We start from the raw sequence: 20,265 nt of genomic DNA on the forward strand, positions 1-20,265 counted from the left end.
AGATGCAGTGAGAAATTGGTTATGTGGTCATCCAAATTCATTCACTACATACTTACTGTGAACATTTGGGCATTGCACAAACCTGGAGAGATGTATTTGATGGAGAAAGAGTCGGAAATTTAAATGGAGTGTAGTGAGTTTTTCAGAAACACACTGGACTGGACAAGGCCATATAAATCATAATTATATTACTCAGGCAGGAATAATTTGGCACACAGAGAAGGAGTAGCTGTCATAGTCTACAGATCACTTTCCCACTATATTGTAGAAGTTAAACCTATCTCATCCAGAATCATAGTCATTAAACTACATGCAAAATGAAAGAAAAACTTTGATTAAAATGATATAAACATATGCACCTGATTCTTCGCATCCAGAAGAGGATCATATTGATTTCTACCAACAACTACAACCAGCATGGATTACTTCCTAATTTCCAAAAATGTAAAATCCTCTGTTTTGAATGTCAAAACCCTTTGTAGTGCTGAATTGGATACAGATCTAACAAGATCTGATTAAAATTTCACGAAAATAAAATAAATAAAGCACTTCAAATCAAATCTGAAAAAATTCTGGATACTGTTAGAACAGCATATCAAAATGAAATCTTCTTCTTATTATTGTGCTATCTTCTATCGAAGGTCAGTGACCATCTTGGCGAACAAACTACGCTCTTGTGCTAATCTGAGCAGTTGTGCACTGCTCTTTCCTGTCCATTATAAAAAAGTGGACACCATTTTGAGCCCAGAGATTCTTCGCACCCCTGTCCCATTTAAGGGACGCCGGGAACTTGGGGCCAATTGTAAGGGTTTGCTCACCATGGTGGTTGTTCTGGAGATAAGGTAGAGCAGTAGTTTCTCTGTTTGCTTTCTGCTCCGCATTATTACAGACGTACACAATATAATCATATTGCCATCTGCAAATCTCTGATCACAAGCTTTTCCGTCATCATTTGGCTTCAACCTTGTGTCAGTACTGACAATGCTGCTTCCCAATGTCAGGGGCAGTGACCCCAGCAGGTGCTTATTTAATGGCGGCACTACTCGCCATGTCACTGAGTTGTCATTGGACTTTGTGAGGTTTTAAGTGAAACAGAATTGCCACTTCTGCTCCCCCACGCCCTGATAGCTCAGTCGCTGTTGGTCCACGGCTGCTTATTCACCAGATTGCTCTGCTTATATCGCAGCTAGCCTCCATATCTGAAGGCTGTTCCCCGATCCGCCACCTGGGGACGCACCCGGTAGTAGTCAGCTCTGCCCCGGGCATGAAATCAGTTGATGCATAAAGGAAAGACAAAACAAGGAAGAAGTTAACATTGATTATTTGGTCAAACCAAATAATTACTGCATAGAACCTGGGATAATGAGACTGGGAGTAGAAAAGACAGGCTAAAGAACATCTGAATAATTTATATAATGACCAAAATAGAATATATTACAGAAGCCTATAAAACCATCTAGACAGGATGTGCCAAAATGCAAAAATAGACTGGCTAAATGATAAAGCAGATGTCACGACTACAAATTTCTCTGCTCTGTAGTTAAAGTGATTACCAAAGACTACATTCCATCACTTCTCATCATGAAGAATTCCCAAGAAAATGTAACTGGAAATATTAGAAAAATGGAAAACATCTAGTACACTTACATTTCTAATATCTTTAAAGATAAACGCTTTCACCCACATGACCAGTGAGAATGATAGAGCACCCATAATTCTAGAGGAAGAAATAATCCTTTCATTTAATCAAACAAAATCATCAATAGCACCTGAAATTGATGCAGTATCGACAGAGCTCTATAAAAATGGTGGATCTGATCTAATTAAACAACTAACCAAACTTTTCAATAATATTCTTTTCATTGGGACTATTCAAAATGATTGGAAAATAGGCAAAATCTTCCCTATACATAAAAAAGTTGATGTTGAAAAATTTAACAATTATAGACCAATTACTCTTCTTTGTCACTTTTACAAAATCTTTGTAAAAATAATACAGAATCTTATTTACATAAATCAATATTAAATCCAGCATTATTTCAAAACTGAATGCAGAAACTATGAAAGTTTCATATGAAATTTGAGAGCTTATGGGAATACACTCGCCGGCATTTATGAGTTGCCCTAGCACAGACCTTATAGAAAACATGATTGCTTGCCCAAGTGTCTATATATTCACCTTCTTTTGGTCCATTTTGATAAGATTTCACTGGCCTGATAGCTGCTTCAAGCTGGTTGGTTCTCCTCAGAGCCAGGCAGAAACCTTAAGAGAGCAAAAACTCTCGTTCAGTACTAAGGAACTCGAAGTGTCGGAGAGTTGTATTTTTTGTAAGCGAACTCTCGATCTGTGTGTAAAATATTTACTAAAATAAAGAGCCAAAGTGCTTCGTTTTGGTGATGCAAAATTACATAAATCAAGTGGATATTATATCCAGCATTATTTCAAAGCCGAATTTAGAAACTATGAAAGTTTCATATGAAATTTGACTGCTAATATCCACTTGATTTATGTAATTTTGCATTGCTGAAATAAAAGTGCATTGCTGAAAGCCTTTTTGGCTCTTTATTTTAGTTAATACAGAATCATCAAAATAATATTTATAAACAACTAATAGAAGAAGAAGAAGAAGCTGGCTTTAGAAAAAAAAAACAAAAACAGGTCAACAATTGACCATATCTTATTCTTCATAGTCTGGCTAAAAACTCATGGGAGAGACCTTTATTGCTGTTTTGTGGATTTCAAACAAGCATTTCATTCTGTCAATAGAGGAAAACTTATTCATATATTAACAAAGAAAAACATAGACTATGAAATACTGAGATTTGTTTCAAACTGCTATCAGCATACAAGTGCGGCAGTTCAATATAAAAATATCACAACTAAAAAACTTGAAATCAAATGAGGATTTATGCAAGGATGCCCACTCACCCCCATGCCTTTTTAACATTTTCATCCACAAACTCATTTAAGAAGTATTGTCCTCAACAAAAGATGTAAAAGTCAATGTAAGACCAATCACCCATATTATATTATTATTATTTCGTGATACCTCCAAGGAGTCCAAAGACTCATCAAGGGAGGGCACCTACTCTATAACTCTAGGTCTCCACCACTCAATCCACCAACTACAGCGAACCACATCATCTATGCCAGTGTTTCCCAAACTTCTGGATGGCAGGGCCCCCTTCATAAAAATTAAAATATTTCACGGCCCCCCTCGAAAAAAAATCGTAATTGAGACATATATTATTATAATATTTATTGTATTTATATTCAATACTAATTTATAATTTATATCCAAAAACATATGCAGTGAATATTGCAGAAATCAAACGCAAATATTACATTTTTAGCATCTTACATACACATTTGACATGGCACATTATCTCAGATTTTTATATAGATAGATATATTGTTATTGTATATTTGCATATTGTACACAAGCACATGAAACGTACGGCAATTAGTAATAACAAAAGAATTAAAAACATAAAAGAAGTTTAGTAACAATTTAATGTGATGGATGTGTTTCAATACTGCTACACAAAAAGTCAATATCAGGTGAAATATTTGAAACGGCTATTCTTAGATTTATTTCCAATTCTTCCATTGATAAGCAGGACATATGTTTATTTTTAATTATCAATAATGATGAAAATGCTGTTTCACAAAGGTATGTAGATGCAAAAGGAATTAACATATTTAAGGCTGCGTTTGCTAATGAAGGACATACTTTTTGTCGTCGAATCCAAAATTCGGATAAATCACTGTTAAGAAATTCTGATTCGAGGGTCAAATCTGCTCTCATATCAATTAGTTCTTCTTGGAGAAGGAGCAAATGGTGTTCTTATCCAATCATATTCTTTATCTTCATTCAAATTAGGAAAATATTTTTAAAAAAACCCATAGAATTTGTGAGGTGGTGTGGTTAATTATTATCCTTTTATTTTCTGTTGATAGTAAAATATTATTTTCTTTAACATATTTATGAAGAGAAGTAAACATTTCCATTTTTTTATCCTTAAAACTTTTTAAACACTCAGAAAGTTTACTTTGAAATACTTGCAATTTAATGTTTTGTGTTAATATATTGGTGCTTTTTCCTTGCAGAGAAAGATTCAATTCATTAACTTTTTCGAAAAAATCCGACAAATAAGAAATGAAACACATTTTGATCACAATTTTGTGATCCAATTTTGATCACAAAAATGAGATGCTAATATGGGATTCTTATCAAGGAGAAAAATTCGTAGTTCATCTTTCAGTATTAAAACTCGTTTCAGAACTTTTCCGCGGGACAACCACCTTACTTCTGTGTGATATAAAAGAGTGTCGTAATTGGAATCCATCTCTTGGCATAAAATATGAAACAGTCTTGTATTAGTAGCATTACTTTTTATATAATTAACTACAGTAGAAACTTCTGATTACACTTTACTCAGCGATTCTTCCATTTGTCGAAATACTAAGTTTTCTATATGGATAAGGCGATGAACATGTCTTGCATTCGGATAAACTTTTTTTTACTTCTGCTACAAACCTGAAATTCTCTCAGTCATGGCTGCGGCACCATCAGTGCAAATTCCGATGCACTTTTGCCAATCAAGTTCATATTCTTTAAACAATTCACTTTTTCAAATATATATTTTCTTTTGGTTGTACTGGAAAGATTTCTGCAAAACAGTAGATCTTCATGAATTTGAAAATTATATTATAGAGGTATCTAACAAAAACCATTAAATTATCATCCTTTGTATTATCCGTAGATTCATCAAGCTGAATGGCAAATGCATTACCTTTGTTTGATTTATGAAATTAATGTAGACATGATATTATCAGCAATGCAATCTATTCTTCTTTTAATTGTGTTATTAGACACAGGAATTTTTTTTAAAGGTTCTGATATTTCAGAACCATAGATAGTTTCGCAAATTTTTATTGCTGCTGGTAAGACGAGGTCTTCACCAATTGTATGAGGTTTCTTTGTTTTTGCAATTAACAAAGCAATTTCGAAAGATACTTTTACTAATTTGTCATTCAGTTTAACATGCTTAGAAAAACATTTAGTTTGTCGTTTTAATTATTCAGCCTTTCTTTGAAAAAACTCAATTGTCTTACTCTTATATTCCCCATGAACAGTATCTAAATGGCAACAAAGTTTTCTGGGTCACATACAATCATTTGATAACTGTTTAGCAGATTACACACATAGGTTTGTTTTGATTATTATATGATGGTACAAACCCATATTTCAAATAAGAAGGATTATTTTCGAATTTTTTTCATGCGACATTTTTTGCCTCTTACCATTTGGTGCTGAAGACTGTTCTGGTAAAATATGAAATACTGTCCTTTTTTTAAAGTCTGTTTCTGCTTCTTCTGATTGTTTGCTGGATTTTTTTTATCAGCCACTTATCCATCTTGGGGTTAAATTTTTAATATAGAATAGATCAAATAATAACACCACTTACTGATACTGGCACACCACAGACTAACAACATGAAATTAGTGAATATTACCTGAATAAGGGAATCCCCGTACCAGGAACATTTTTCTCTTTTGTGACTTTTCTCCCTTTATGGTAATTAAGCCTAACACGAAACAGACAGCAAAGGCAGGTTATTAAAACATGCATATGATTCATGCGGTATTAACAAAAGATCAAGTGACCGAAAGATAAAAGCAAAGCTGACAATTGAGTTGAAATGCTAACTCTCTTCAACCGAATTCCATATGTGAAACTGCCATAACATTCACTATATGTATTTCTTAGTTTTAACACGTTTACAAATTTTAACACATTTGGTTGAATTTTATTGCTACCTTGCGAAATCGAACTCACACACATCTAATTAATAACAATAGTTTTTAGTTAGATACTGTGTTTGTCGGTGCAACATATGGTTTTGCTTGAGTCTATATATACAGCATAGTTTCTGTATGTGATTCATTAATTAGTGTCGTTTTTATCTTAGTTGTCTCTAATTGCACTATTTGTTGAGAAATATATTAGCAGACTGCTCATACCTTATTCACTGACATAATAAAAATACTTGTTTTTCTTGCCTCTGCAGTATAGTGACTGTTGGGGAGGGCGTGTTGTTTACTGCTGCAAGTAAGTTACTATTGCCCCACGTGAACTTGTTTAAGCTATTTTTCATGTGTGAAGTATATGCGAAACTTTTACTGGTAATGGAAAACTAGCTCGGATGACAGTGATAATATAAAACGAGTTTTGATATATATATATAAAGTCAATATCAACAGTCGCTTGATTACGAACGCGTGATGAAAGGGACAGGAAGATTTGGAGCTTCCCTGGAGAGCATTCAAAGTAAATACAAGTAAATACAATTAACCACTGCTTTGAAATGAAACTTATACGAATAAGCATATATTTAGTAATATTCATTAAGCGCCGAAACATGCAGGAAGCAAAGTTTGTGAACCCACACCAATGTGTGAATTTTTCCGTTATAATATAAAAAATAACAATAAATAAATAAATAATAAAAGTTAAATACGTTTCTTTTAAGATAAGAAAAATCTACTTAGTCTTAAAACATTTAAAATTTGTTTTCATTATTTTACAGCTCCCCCTCAACAAAACCTACGGCCCCCAAGGGGGCCACGGCCCACAGTTTGGGAAGCACTGATCTACACCAACGGCATCTACATCTGCTGCCACCAACACCAATATTTTCACAGACAACAGACAATCACAAACATCCATGCCCAGGGCAGGATTCAAACCTGCAGCCTTTTGGCTGAAGAGCAGACAAACTAATTACATGATACCTCCAGGGAGTCCAAGGACTCATCACGAGAGGGCACTCTACTCTGTCTCACTAAACATATCTCACCCTCTCCACTACTACTTAATTCTCCTACTATGACACTACTACCATTAACAGTATGTTGCAGATGATGTAGTAATTATAACAGATAAAAAATCAAATCTCAAAACCAGCTTGCAAAATTACAAGAAACCTGTAGAAATTATAATATGATTATGAATTCAAGTAAAAAAAAAAAAATAGATAATGAAAATTGGAAGATATACAGATAACACTTAATCAGGAAACCATAGCACAAGTTAATGATTTTAACTGCCTCAGAGCATACTTGACTTCAAATTAAATGACATAGCAACAATGAAACACATACTCTCCATGGCATGGTCAATGATGAATAAACTTTATGAAATTTGGAAAAATGACAAAATTCCTACAGCTCTAAAAATAAAATTATACAAAAGTATAACACCACCAACAGCTGTTTCCACGGCAGAAATTTGGACCTTAAAAAAAAAAAAAAAAGCAGAGAAGAAAAAACAAGAAAGTTTTAGCTTTTGAAATGAAATGGTTCAGGAAACTCTAAAGATGTCAAGAAATTATATTCTTGTTTTAATGCCAGTTTTAATGCCTTTATCCAATTGTAAGCAAATAAAAATTTTTTTGCACGTGAAGTAGCATCATGACTGGGCTATTTATTATTATTATATGACACCTCTAGGGAGTCCAAAGACTCATCGAGGGAGATTGTTATAAGTATAACAAACTTTGCTATAAGTATAACCTACTTTCAAACATCTTTCTCTAATCCAGAGTATTTAAGTAATAAGGTGTGACACCTTTGACTACTTGTATATGGAAATATGACTTCTGCATTACCTCAACCTTAGTATAATTTCTGGGTTTGACTCCCACTGATGAGACCTCAATAAAGGTTGAAACTAGTCTGGGTAGGGATGCAATTAATGTGAAGTCATTAGTCTCATCAGTGGGAGTCAAACCCAGAAATGATACTAAGGTTGAGGTAATGCAGAAGTCATATTTCCATATACAAGTAGTCAAAGGTGTCACACCTTATTACTTAAATACTCTGGATTAGAGAAAGATGTTTGAAAGTAGGTTATACTTATACTTAGTTATAATATAAATTAAAGATGCCAAGAAATTATATTCTTGGTTTAATCCTTCCGGAAGGATATGTGCGTTGCATTATGGGATACTAAGGCAATTAATGTGAAGTCATTAGCCTCTATATACAAGTAGCCCAGTTATGATGTTACTTCGTGTGTAAATTTTTATTTTCTTACACTTGGATAAAGGATTAAACAAAGAATATCATTTTTTGGCATCTTTAATTTATATTATAACTAAGTGAAAATACTTTCAAATAAACAGAACTCATTGGATAGAATATAAGCCTAATGCACAAGTGATGTGCGATTTGGATATCCCTGAGTCAACAATTCTTGACACAGTTAAAAAGCATCAACTCTGCTGGTTTGGTAACATTGTGCAAGTGGAAACATGATGCCTATATTTGAGGGCACTGTGTAGGGTACAAGACCCAGGGGAAGACCAAGATTATTATGTCATAAAACTCTTAGAACTGCATTTGATTTTCAAAGCTGATGGCATATGAAAGCGCTTGCTTTGGACAGAGAACGGTGGAAGATGGGTTAAGTCCCATGTGGGACTCAACAAAAAAAAGGGGGAGAGAGAAGGGAGATGTATTGCAACCAGAGTGAAGAGATGATATAAGTTGGATGATTGCTTGAAACACAGTACAATCAGTCATATTTATGGAAGTATAGTGATGGGAAAAGACTAGTGAGTTAATATAGTGATGGGAAAAGACTAGTGAGTTAATGTAGAAAGGTACAGGCAAATCCTAACTTGTGAATATAATGGCTTCTTGAGAGGGAAAATGTTTGTAAGTTGAATGCTAGTAAGTCGAATTTATTTTTTTCATAAGATTGTTGTTCTTGAGTTAGTTGATATCTGGCACAGGGAAGTGGGTTTTTCCTCCCAGAAACTCGGGTTTTTTGTACCGTAATCTCAAGAAAATCGACCGTAGTGCCTACATTATTTCAGACAGTAACATATCCTGTTAGGGTTATGTATCAAAAGATGGCAGCACTTGTTTGCTGTTCTCTTCACCAGTGGCTGCCTATAATTAGTGGTAGACATGGACCAGCTATCTCTGATTGGCTACCGATGGAGATTGAACTGCCCACTCAGTCTCCAAAAGCTAGATAGGGAATAAAGGCCTCACCTACTCCCTATAAGGGAATAAAAGGCATTAGCTGATTTTGATTTTTTTGATTTCATAAGATTGTTGTTAATCTTTTAAGCTTTCTGAAATAAATTATCTTAACACAAAGATAGTAAAAAATTAATAATTTGAAAATACTTTATTTATTTAATTAATTAAATACCATATCTTCTCTGGTTCCTTGATCAAAAGAAACAAAGTGCAGTTTACGTGACTGATTATTAATTTAATATTAATTAATAAAAAAGTATTAATTATGTATTACAATAAAACATAATTGTAAAAATATGTAATCTGAAAATAATTACATTTTTTTAATCTTTTTATTTTCATTTCTTCATACTGTTCTCTTGTTTTATAACAAGGTGACAGCTTAACTGGATAAGGGTAATGGGTTTACAGTGATACTGCTGGACCTGGCAAAGGCGTTCGACAGGATACCACATGGAATTCTAATCCGTAAACTACAACATATGGGAATGGATATAGGGTTGGTGAGATGGATAGGTGGGTTGTTGATGGAGAGATATCAAAGAGTAGTTTATTCAGGAGTAGAGTCCAAAAGACAGCCTGTGACTAAGGGTTCTGTTCTTGGACCACTGCTGTTTAATCTGTTCATTAACGATATAGGGAAGAATCTAAGTGGAACAGTTCATTTGTACTGATGATGCAAAGTTGGGTAGGGCGATAGTGAATGCAGAAGATGTCAAAATCTTGCAGGATGACTTAGATAGATTGGACTTCTGGGCTAAGGAGAATGGATGTCAATTTAATGTGACAAAATGTAAGGTTATGCATTTTGGGGTGAAAAGATTAGCAGCAGCATACCACATTGGTGGAACTGTACTCCAGGAGATTGATGAGGACAGGGACTTGGGAGTGTTGGTGGATAGGGAGATGAAATTTAGGGGGCACATTGCAAAAGTAGCTAAATCAGCTCATCAACTCACTTGGTGGTTGAAAAATACCTTGACGAGCAGAGACAAGCAAGTTATTGTACCTCTGTACCGAGCCTTGATAAGACCTCATCTCGACTACTGTGCCCAGATTTGGTCACCTTGGTTCCTTCTTGATGGGGAGGAGGTGGAGAGGATCCAGAGGCGAGTGACTAAGATGATAGCAGGTCTATGGAATGAACCATATGAGAACAGGTTGAAGATTTGTGCATTGCAGAAACTAGTTGATAGGTGGAAAAGGGGAGATATGATTGAGACATTCAAATTGCTAAAGGGATTCTATAGGATTAATTCAAAGGATATTTTTGAGATCAGGACTGGTGGGTGAACTAGGGGGACACCTATGGAAGCTGGGCAAGAGTGTGGTTAGCAGGGGTGTTAGAGCTGGGTACTTTACTTTTAGAGTGGTAAATGAATGGAATAAGCTGTTAGAGTCTGTTGTGGGTGCTATTACAGTGAGCGAGTTCAAGGCAAGGTATGATAGATACTGTGAGAATGTTGTATAGTTGTGTGGACATGATGTTTAGGGCCTCCTTCGATGAGTCTAAGGACTCCCTGGAGTCGCCCGAAATAATAATAATAATAATAATACAATTTGTTTGTAGCAGTCCAGCTCTCTATTAATGCCTTTGCAGTGTAGAAAAACTATGCTTTTTTTTTCTATTTTGATTCTGAATAAAAATTGTAAAACAGTATTCTATTCTTTTGACAGTGATAATTCCTTTAAACAAATAACTGTGGGTCTGAACAGAGCTTGCATTGTGAGTATAATCACAGATTTTAGTTTGTATTTTAAAATTTCTGCAACTGTTAAAATGATCGACTTTATAAACATGAACAATTGAAGCAAGCAATTTGCCATTTTCAGATTGCTTAATTATCTCCACTTTAGTTTCTAAGTTTCTATTGAAATCAATCAAAATTTTTTTTTTTTTTTCATTTTTAGCAGTTTGGCAATCACTGTGTCTCCATTTGTTTTCCATATTTAGGGGTAATAAAAAAATAGAACTGTATAGTTCTATTTTTTTTTAATATGTTCAGCAACTAAAAAATATTGAATATGGCATAAAAAGGGGAAGGAATTACTGAACTAAAATTTTACATAGTATATCTAATATGATGTTGTTATAGACCTGGGAATATTGATATAGTACATAGAAGGCATTTCAAGATGCTTTATATAGAACATTTTGAAACATTATCAATATTTATATAAAGCGCCTCCATAGTGCAATTAGAAGAATGATGGGACGTTATGTCCTTCAGTTTGAAAAGACCAGAGTTCAATTCTCATTACGACAAGGAGAATCTTTATACGGGCTTTTTTTCAATCGAAGGTGAGTTAGCCAATCTCATACAGAGGTAGTCAGGTTTTTCATCTTGGACCATCTTACAATTAAAATACTGGGCTGTATGAATGAGGACATGAGGGTACAAAACCTGTTTCAAAGACCCGACATCCTATCATTTATAAGAAGCAAGAGAACTGAGTGGTTTGTTCATGTTTGGAGAGCAGATGACCAGTTAATCAAACAAATTCTTACAAATAAAACTGATAAGAAAAGACCCACAGGAAGACCACGAACATAATGGATGGATGTGCTAATGAGAGGCTTAAGACAGCTGAATGAACATTTTACACCAGATATAACTTATGACAGAGACTGATAGTGAAATCTAGTGATGGCAGCATTAGACCTAAATTACTATTACGTGACACCTCCAGGGACTCCGAAGACTCATCGAGGGAGGGCATATACTCTATGACTCTCCGTCTCCATCACCAAATCCACCAACGCCATCTACTGCCAACCACCACTAATATTTTCACAAACAATCACAAACATCCATGCCCACAGTGGAATTTGAACCTGCAGCCTTTTGGCTGGAGAGTGGATACGCTAACCAGTCGGCCAACCATGCTGGCATCGCAGTCGGGGTGCTCTGTCTCGAGGAGCACCACGGTACTCGTCATGTACTGATTCGTTTACACCTCTTTCAATCTTTAAATTATCCATTAAGCTGAAGAAAAAGAAAAAGATGTATTGGTTCTGTCAAACCACAGTGGGGACAGTTTAGGAGTATGATTTTTTGCATTAAGTAGTAGTATATTTATTACAGAATACAATGGGAACTGGGTAATTTATAGAATTCATGCCAATGCCACTCTGAATGGACTTAAATCCTTTGTGAATGAGTGATATAATAATCCTGTATCAAATACATATAATTAAGTATTATTTAATACTTACTGGCAATCCAGGTTCCCCTTTCTCTCCTTTGTTGCCTGGTTCTCCACGTTCACCCTGAAGAAATATGGTAATGATGGATTATATTAAGATTCTCTCTGAAATGAACAGTTCTAAAGTAAATGGGATGTTTGAAAGTTATTATTATTAATATTGCATAATTTTCAGTACTTCATGGAGTCAGTAACTCCCTCATCACAGAAGGCCCATCCATCCATCCTTTTTAGGGTAAAAATTCATCTCTATCTGCATGGCCTGCTAATTGACTTGGTTCATATTAATTTCTAACTTTATAATTCTGGTGTTCTTCTCTCTGTTTAACTGAAGATCTGCCAGACTGTACAAAATACAGGAGTTTACGCTGGCAGTAGTATGTACTCCAAATATTGATAATGGTGAACACGTCATCTTTTGGAGAATGAATAAGGGAAGATAGTTGTAATTTTTAATTGTCATTTTAAGAGCATATTTCTCTGCATAAATCAATAAAGTTGGTTAAAAGAGTATAGCATGTATAGTTATCTATATGTAAGCTATTTCATTGTAATCTGCATAGTAATTTTTATAGTATAATTTTTATTTTTACAATAATACAATAAAGTTTTGTGGACTTCTATAGCCAACTCCAAAATGTAACAGAGATAAACAAAAATGATATGTTATTACTTCTGGGTGATTTAAATGCTCGTGTAGGCAATATGAAAATCCAAAACCATGTCAGAACTTTTGGAGAATCAGAATGCCCAAAGATTAATAAATTTCTGTAATTACCATGATCTATGAATAACGAATACAATGTTCAAACACAAAGACATTCGTAAATTCACATGGTCAGCAAGAAGATCGAAATCTATTATAGACTATACAATAGCAAATAATAAAATAGGTAGATTCATTCTTGATATTAGTCTTCCGAGGTATTGAAATTGAATCAGGTCATTATTTATGTGTGACATCAATACAGTCCCCCCCCAAGATGGATAAGGTACTACCAGTTTCCATTTTGGGTGATTAGAAAACTGAGAAGCTAGGAGATCAAAGTCAACTCATTATCTGACTCTGATAAAAGAAAACTATATCAGCAAAAAATAAATGAAAAATTACAGCAACTGTCCTCAGATGAATCTACTAATGAAGAGTGGAATCATCTCTGCAATATTTTAGGATATTCAGACTGAGAAATCTTGGGAATGAAAAAACAATGGAAAAGAAAAAAAAGGTCTTCATAACTGAGACCCAGAAATGAGGCAAATTATAGATGAAAAAAGGAAGGCCTATAAAAATGGTTAAGCACCAACAAAATAGAGGATGAAACTGAATATAAACACAAAAGAGCAATAGCAAAAAGAGAAACATGTAAAAGACATAGAGTTCAATGGAACAATTTTGTTACCAATTTAGAAAACAACATTGATAAACCTGAAACACAAACATATAAATTTATAAGGCACATGAATAATAACCTTAGAAAATCGATCAAGACCATAACTTTGAAGGACTGGCTTAAATAAAGGTTTCTTATGTCATGGATGGGAATCGAACCCAGGTCTTTCCAACTAAAGGGCTTTATCTATACCAACTGAGCTATGGAGGCACACATTAGCATTTTCAACACTGGATATAAAATATATTTAAGTCTATTAAAGACTAAATTAATCAAATATTATGAAAATAATTTTGGAGATGAACAAAGCAGTTTCTGTAAAGGCAGATCCTACACTGATGCTTTTTCATTCTTAAGCTCCTGATAGAAAAAAGATGAGAATTCAATTTAGAGATCCATGTATTATTTATTGATTATAAAAAGGCTTTTGATAAAGTCGATTGTAATAAGTTACTGAAAATTTTAAGAGATGACAACATTCCCAACCAGTTAATTATAGCAATTTTCTGTATATATATATAACAATAACCAAATTACAATAAAGATAGCTGCATAAAAATCTGAACCACAGAACATAAATGCAGGTGTCTGACAAGGATGTAGACTATCTCCACTCCTCTTTAATATCTATGTTAACAATATTATAAGAGAGTGGAGGGAAACAACCAGTTTTGGCATTCACAAAAATGATTACACCAACATCGATACAATTTTATTTGCCAACAATCAGGTTCTAATTGATGATAACTAAGATTCACTACAGCGAGCAGCCTTTTCATTAAATGCAATAGCAAAAACATACAATATGGAAATCTCCACTTCCAAAACTAAAGTCATGCCATTTAAGGGCTGAGACCCAATTAGAAGCAAAATTTGCATCAACGATGATATTATACAACGGGTTAATACATTCAAAATACACACACAGACAAAGAAATTAGCACACCTGGAAGAAAACATCGTACAATGGCAAAACTAAGCAAATAGCTACAGTGCGGGGTAGTATGCAAATGGTCCAAGTTTGGTGTGATTGCTCATGCCCACACACCCTGCGGTGGCGCTGCAAGCACAAACCGGCAGCCTTATAAAGCTGGTGTGTAGTCGGTTAAAGCAAAAACACCGGCCGACGCAAGAGTGACAAGAGTACAGAGTGACAATAATGCCGGGTAGAAGCCAAAGACGCTGATTTAAGCAACTCACGGACTTTGACAGAGGCATGATCATCGGCCTGAAAACCGGAGGGTGGTCGGCACACCGTATAGGCATGCACACGAACCGTTCGGACCATACCGTTTGACAGTGTTGGTAGTTGTGGACACGTTCCGGCACTGCCACATGGCAGAGCGGCACTGGTCAGATCAGGTGGACCAACGCTAAAGAGGATCGACGGATTGTGTGGCAAGCACGGAGGGATCTCACGGTGACCCGGTCCACTATACAGGCAGATGTAGGGGCTCCTGTGTGCCCATGAACCATTTCCTGATGCCTTGCGGAGATGAATCTATGATCCAAGCGCCCCATACGTGTGCTCCCATTAACATCGCAACATCGCTGACTTCGTTTGCAGTGGTGCCAGGCGAGAGCAACGTGGAACGCCCACAGACTGGCGACGTGTGGTTTTCAGCGATGAGTGCCACTTCGTCTTGGGGACAGATGATCACCGTGTCCGCGTGTAGAGGACCCCTGGTCAAGGACACAATCCCGATTTCGCTATTGAGCTCCACACCTCCCGCACTGCAGGCATTATGGTCTGGGGGAGCCATAGCCTACGATAGCCGATCACCCCTCGTAGTGGTACATGGCACATTGACGGGGCAGCGGTATGTGGATGACATCCTATGGCCCCACGTTCTCCCATTCCTGGCCAGGATACCAGGAGCACTATACCAGCAGGATAATGCCCATCCGCACACGGCTCAGGTTGCCCAGGCCTGCCTATGTCGTGTACAGACACTTCCATGGCCTGCCCGCTCCCCGGACTTGTCCCTTATCGAGGATGTTTGGGGAGCAGCTGAAACGCCACCTCCCACCATGCTGCAATATCAGGGATTCAGAGCACAGCATCCAACACGTGTGGGCCACTCTGCTGCAGGACAACATCAGGCGTTTGTTCACCACCATGCCGGACCATATTGCAGCATGTAACACCGCACAAGGCGGTGCAACGTGCTATTGATGATGACCGGATTGCGTACCACAGATCGCTTTGTAATTGTCCTTCAGCTCTGTTTTTGCATGTGCATTACTCACTTGTATCATTACATCAATAACATTTCAGTTGAATCCTATGCTTCCTTCTTGGTGCACTAATTTCTTTGTCTGTGTGTGTATATAGGCTTCCACTTCTCTTATGAAAAAGAGAAAAACATACAATATAAAATAACCACTTATATACAAACAGCAAAAACTATCAATCAGATATATATACAATCCAAATTTAATAAGCAAGAAAACAAGTATAAGAATCCTTAACAAGAATCCTTAAATAGCAAGAGCAATCCTAACATATGGTTCAGAAGCCTGGAAAATAACTCAGGCAGAGAGAAAAAGACTGACATGCTCCGAAATGAGATTCATGCTCAAAATATATAATATATGTTTTGAGCATGAATGAGATGAATGAGATATAATAGACTAGACTTCAAAAGAAATAGTAATATCTTAAAGGAACATGAGGTGATATCTGTTTTAGACTACATCGATCTTTATTGAGTGAGATGGAGACAACATACATAAAGAATGAATGAAGGAAGACTCCCCAGAGAGATACAGAGATATCAACCTCAAGGGAGAAGGAATAGAGGATGGCCTTTGAAAAGATTATTATTATTATTAACATTTGACCTCCATGGAGTCAAGACTCATGGTGAGAGGTACACACTATTGCACACAATGCTCATCCAACCGTACTTTAAACTGATTCAATGTGTCTACATCAACAACACTCAGGCAATGCATTCATCCACTCACCAACCACTCTCCATGCAAAGAACCTACTCCTCACTCCTTTGTTCACATCCTCCTGATGCAGTTTCCAACAATGGCCTCTTGTTCTACTCACCTCTCCCATTCTATGAAAAATCTCTTTATGTTGACCTGAAAACAATCCCTGACTAGCTTATATGTCTCAACCATATCCCTCCCCCTCTTTCTCCTATTCACGAGGCTCTGCAACTAAACATTCTCTCAATCTGTCCTCATACTCCACATTCCAAAGACCACTGACTACCTTTGTAAATCTTCTCTGGATCCTTTCCAACATATCCTTATCACCATGAAAATCCGGCAACCAAATCCGTGCACAATAATCCATATGAGGCCTGATTAAGGCCTTATACAATCGAATCATAACCTCTCTATTTCTGCATGTCAGAGTCCTCCACATCATTGCCATTATCTGATGTGATGTCTTCACAACTTGTGCAATGTGGCACCTGAAATTTAGGTCCTTGACCACCGTCACTCCTAGATCTCTCTCATCTCCTCTACTTCCATTAAAGTTTCTCCACCAAGTGTATACTTTGCATCCCATCGTTGCTTACAAAATCTCAAAACCTTAGACTTTGCAACATTGAACTGATAATTTCACTTACCTGCCCATTCATGCAATCTATTCAAGTCCTCTTGTAAGGCCATAAATCTGCTTGACTCTGCATTGCTCTCTCTCTCTCCCCAGTTTTGCATCATCTGCAAACAGCTGGATATCACTAGTTAAACCCAACACAATATCATTAACATACAAATTGAACAACAATGGCCCCAAAACTGATCCCTGTGGTACAATGCTAGTGACCTTTCTCTTTCAGGATACTGCATCCCCATACACAGCTTTCTGATACCTATCTGACAGCCAGTCACTGATCCAACTCCAAAGTCTGTTATCCAATCCCATCTGTTTCAACTTATTTAAGAGCTTGTCGTGTGGCAGTCTATCAAAAGGTTTTGCAAAATCTAAGTACATCACTGTATATGCATTTCCCCTGTCCAAGATATTTGTCACCTTGTTATAGTACATAAGTTAGTAAAACATGAACTCCCCTTAACAAACCCATGCTGATAACCACAGAGAATACCTGTTATCAACCCATTTCTGTATCCTATTTCTCACCAATCTCTGAAAGACCTTCACCACAATCCAGACCGACCTATAATTTGAAGCTACAGTCTTATCACCATTTTACCCTCCTTTCACTCCCTTGGAACCTGTGCTGTTGTAAGACTCTTATTAAACAGGCATGCCAATTCCCTTAAGATGTGTAGTGATATGTCATCAGATCCTATTGCCTTAGTGATTTTTAATCGGTGAATAGTCCGCTTTTTTCCCCGTTTTTCTATGTTTTTGAGTGCTAAATTGTTTCTTTGAATACGAGTGTACTTCATTGGTTGTTTTTTGGAAGTTAGTTGCTGTTGCGATATAATATATTTTGGTACCGTCGGAATCGAACGCGTAACGGTGGAAGACAAAACGAAGCTAAGTTACTGTATTTAGTTATATTTCATTTTATTTAATTATATTTAGTACTTAAATGTTCTGATGTTTGTAATTTTTTTCCCTCTTATTTATTAATTGAATAATTATTAAAGATTACGCTACTCGGCAGTAAGGAATGATGGTGGATTCAGCAGCAGTCGCAAGTGGCGTAACGCCAAGTCCTCCGCCATTTAAGAACTCAATTATTAGCAATATCATAAGGGACTTTGTGGCATGCAGTACTTGCGGCATGTATGCGTCTCGGGAATTACATATGTGGCTTGTTAAAGAGAGTGGAGAGCGTATGTGCGCAAAATGCAGGCAGTTGGAGGAAATAAGTACATTAGATATATCGATATCCGACTTTGTTGCTCCAGGAACGGGGAATGAATGTAGGAAGATAAGTAGTGTGATAGGAGAGAATGAGAAAATAATAGTTAATAATGTGGAAGGTGTGAGTGATTGTGAAAGTTTAGGAGATGGTTTTGTTTGGGAGAGTGAATTTAGATTAAGAGTGACTGACCTGCAGAGGGAGATAGATGAGTTGAAAGAGGAGGTGGAATGTCTGGTGAATGAGAGCAGAAGTATGAAAGATAAGATTAGGAGAATGGAAGAGATAAATGCAAGGCTAATCAGCGTAGGAGAGAGAGAGAATTTAGGGAGTATGAGTGAGAGGTATGGGGTGCTAGAAGAGGAGAGAATGGAAACAGTAGAAGAGAGGGAATGAAAGAGAGGTATGGGAATTCTAGCAGACGAGAGGATCGAAACAGTAGGAGAGACGGAATGAGAGAGAGATATGGAAGTGCTAGAAGAGGAGAGAATGGAAACGGTAGGAGAGATGGAATGAGAGAGAGGTATGGGAATGCTAGAAGACGAGAGGATGGAAACAGTAGTAGGAGAGACAGAATGAGAGAGGGATATGGAAGTGCTAGAAGTGGAGAAAATGGAAACAGTAGGAGAGAGGGAATGAGAGAGATGTATGGGAGTGCTAGAAGAGGAGAAAATGGAAACAGTATGAGAGAGGGAATGAAAGAAGAGGAGAGAATGGAAACAATAGGAGCGAGGGAATGGTAAGAGGTATAATGTATGGCGACTCAATGATCCGTGGTGTTCAAGATAGGATGCGTGAGGAGTGTTTGCCAGGAGGAACAATAGAAAGGGTGGCTATGGCAATTAAGAGAGGTGAAAGGGTGGATGAGATGATTGTGATGGTAGGAACGAATGACTTGAGTGGTAATGTAAGTCGGGCAGCGAGAGATATGAGATTTTTGCTTGAGACTGTACGGAAGAAGACAGAGAGAGGAAAAATAGTGTGTGTTGCCTAGGTATGATAATGATGAGTTGAGCAGAAGAGCGGTGATATTGAATGGCATAATAGCGAGAATGTGTGACAAGAGAGGACTGGTATATGTGGATGCTTGGAGTGCATTTGAGGAAAGAGAGGAATTGTATGCGAGAGACCGTTTACATTTGAATGAGGAAGGACGTAGGCATCTGGAGAGATTGCTGTACTGAACGAGTCAGTGTGTCCCAGGGAGGATGATAGCAGGGGTGGCCTCTTGTGGGAATGGATACTTGGGAGAAGGGAGACAATGTCAGGTAACACTGAGCCCAGTGGAGTCTAGAAGGGATAATGCTGGGTATAGAAACAATGGCATTTATATGCTTTATACTAATGCCAGGAGTATCCGGAATAAGGGAGAGGAATTGGTGGCACAGATAGCATCAGCCTGGCCAAAAATTATTGCGATCACTGAGACGTGGTTGACAGAAGGGGATATAACAACAGGAATAGAAGTCGCTGGGTATAGCATTTTTCGTCAGGATAGGAGGGGAAAGCGTGGTGGTGGGGTACTGCTTATGATAAGTGATGACCTATGTCCTCTAAGAGTGGAGAATTTGGAAGGAAGTGAGACAAATGATTTTGAGAGCATATGCTGTGAGGTAGAGGTAGGCAAGACAGGATATTTAGTGGGGTGTTGCTACAGGCCTAGGAGCACAGAGGATGGGGACCAGTAGATGTTTAGACAGCTAAGTTTGGCAAGTGCAAGAAGAATGATTGTTATGGGAGATTTTAACTTCAGTAGTATAAATTGGAGAGAGGAAGATGCATGTAGCAATAGGGGAATGGAATTTCT

General features: G+C 36.8%; 1 protein-coding gene across 2 annotated transcripts in view; it reads right to left on the reverse strand.

Moving 5' to 3' along the window:
* The window catches only part of LOC150095894 (uncharacterized), a 320,356-nt gene that overhangs the window by 202,591 nt on the left and 97,500 nt on the right, over nt 1-20,265 (reverse strand). For both annotated transcript variants that reach the window (XM_090409433.1, XM_090409432.1), the window contains exon 2: nt 12,276-12,329. In XM_090409433.1, coding sequence (XP_090265559.1) covers nt 12,276-12,329 — 54 coding nt within the window. The remainder of the gene's footprint in view (nt 1-12,275; nt 12,330-20,265) is intronic.

This window comes from Typopeltis vanoorti, chromosome 19, assembly GCF_054136105.1.
Source record: "Typopeltis vanoorti isolate ZY-2024b chromosome 19, IOZ_Tvanoo_1.0, whole genome shotgun sequence".
Lineage (NCBI taxonomy): Eukaryota > Metazoa > Arthropoda > Arachnida > Uropygi > Thelyphonidae > Typopeltis > Typopeltis vanoorti.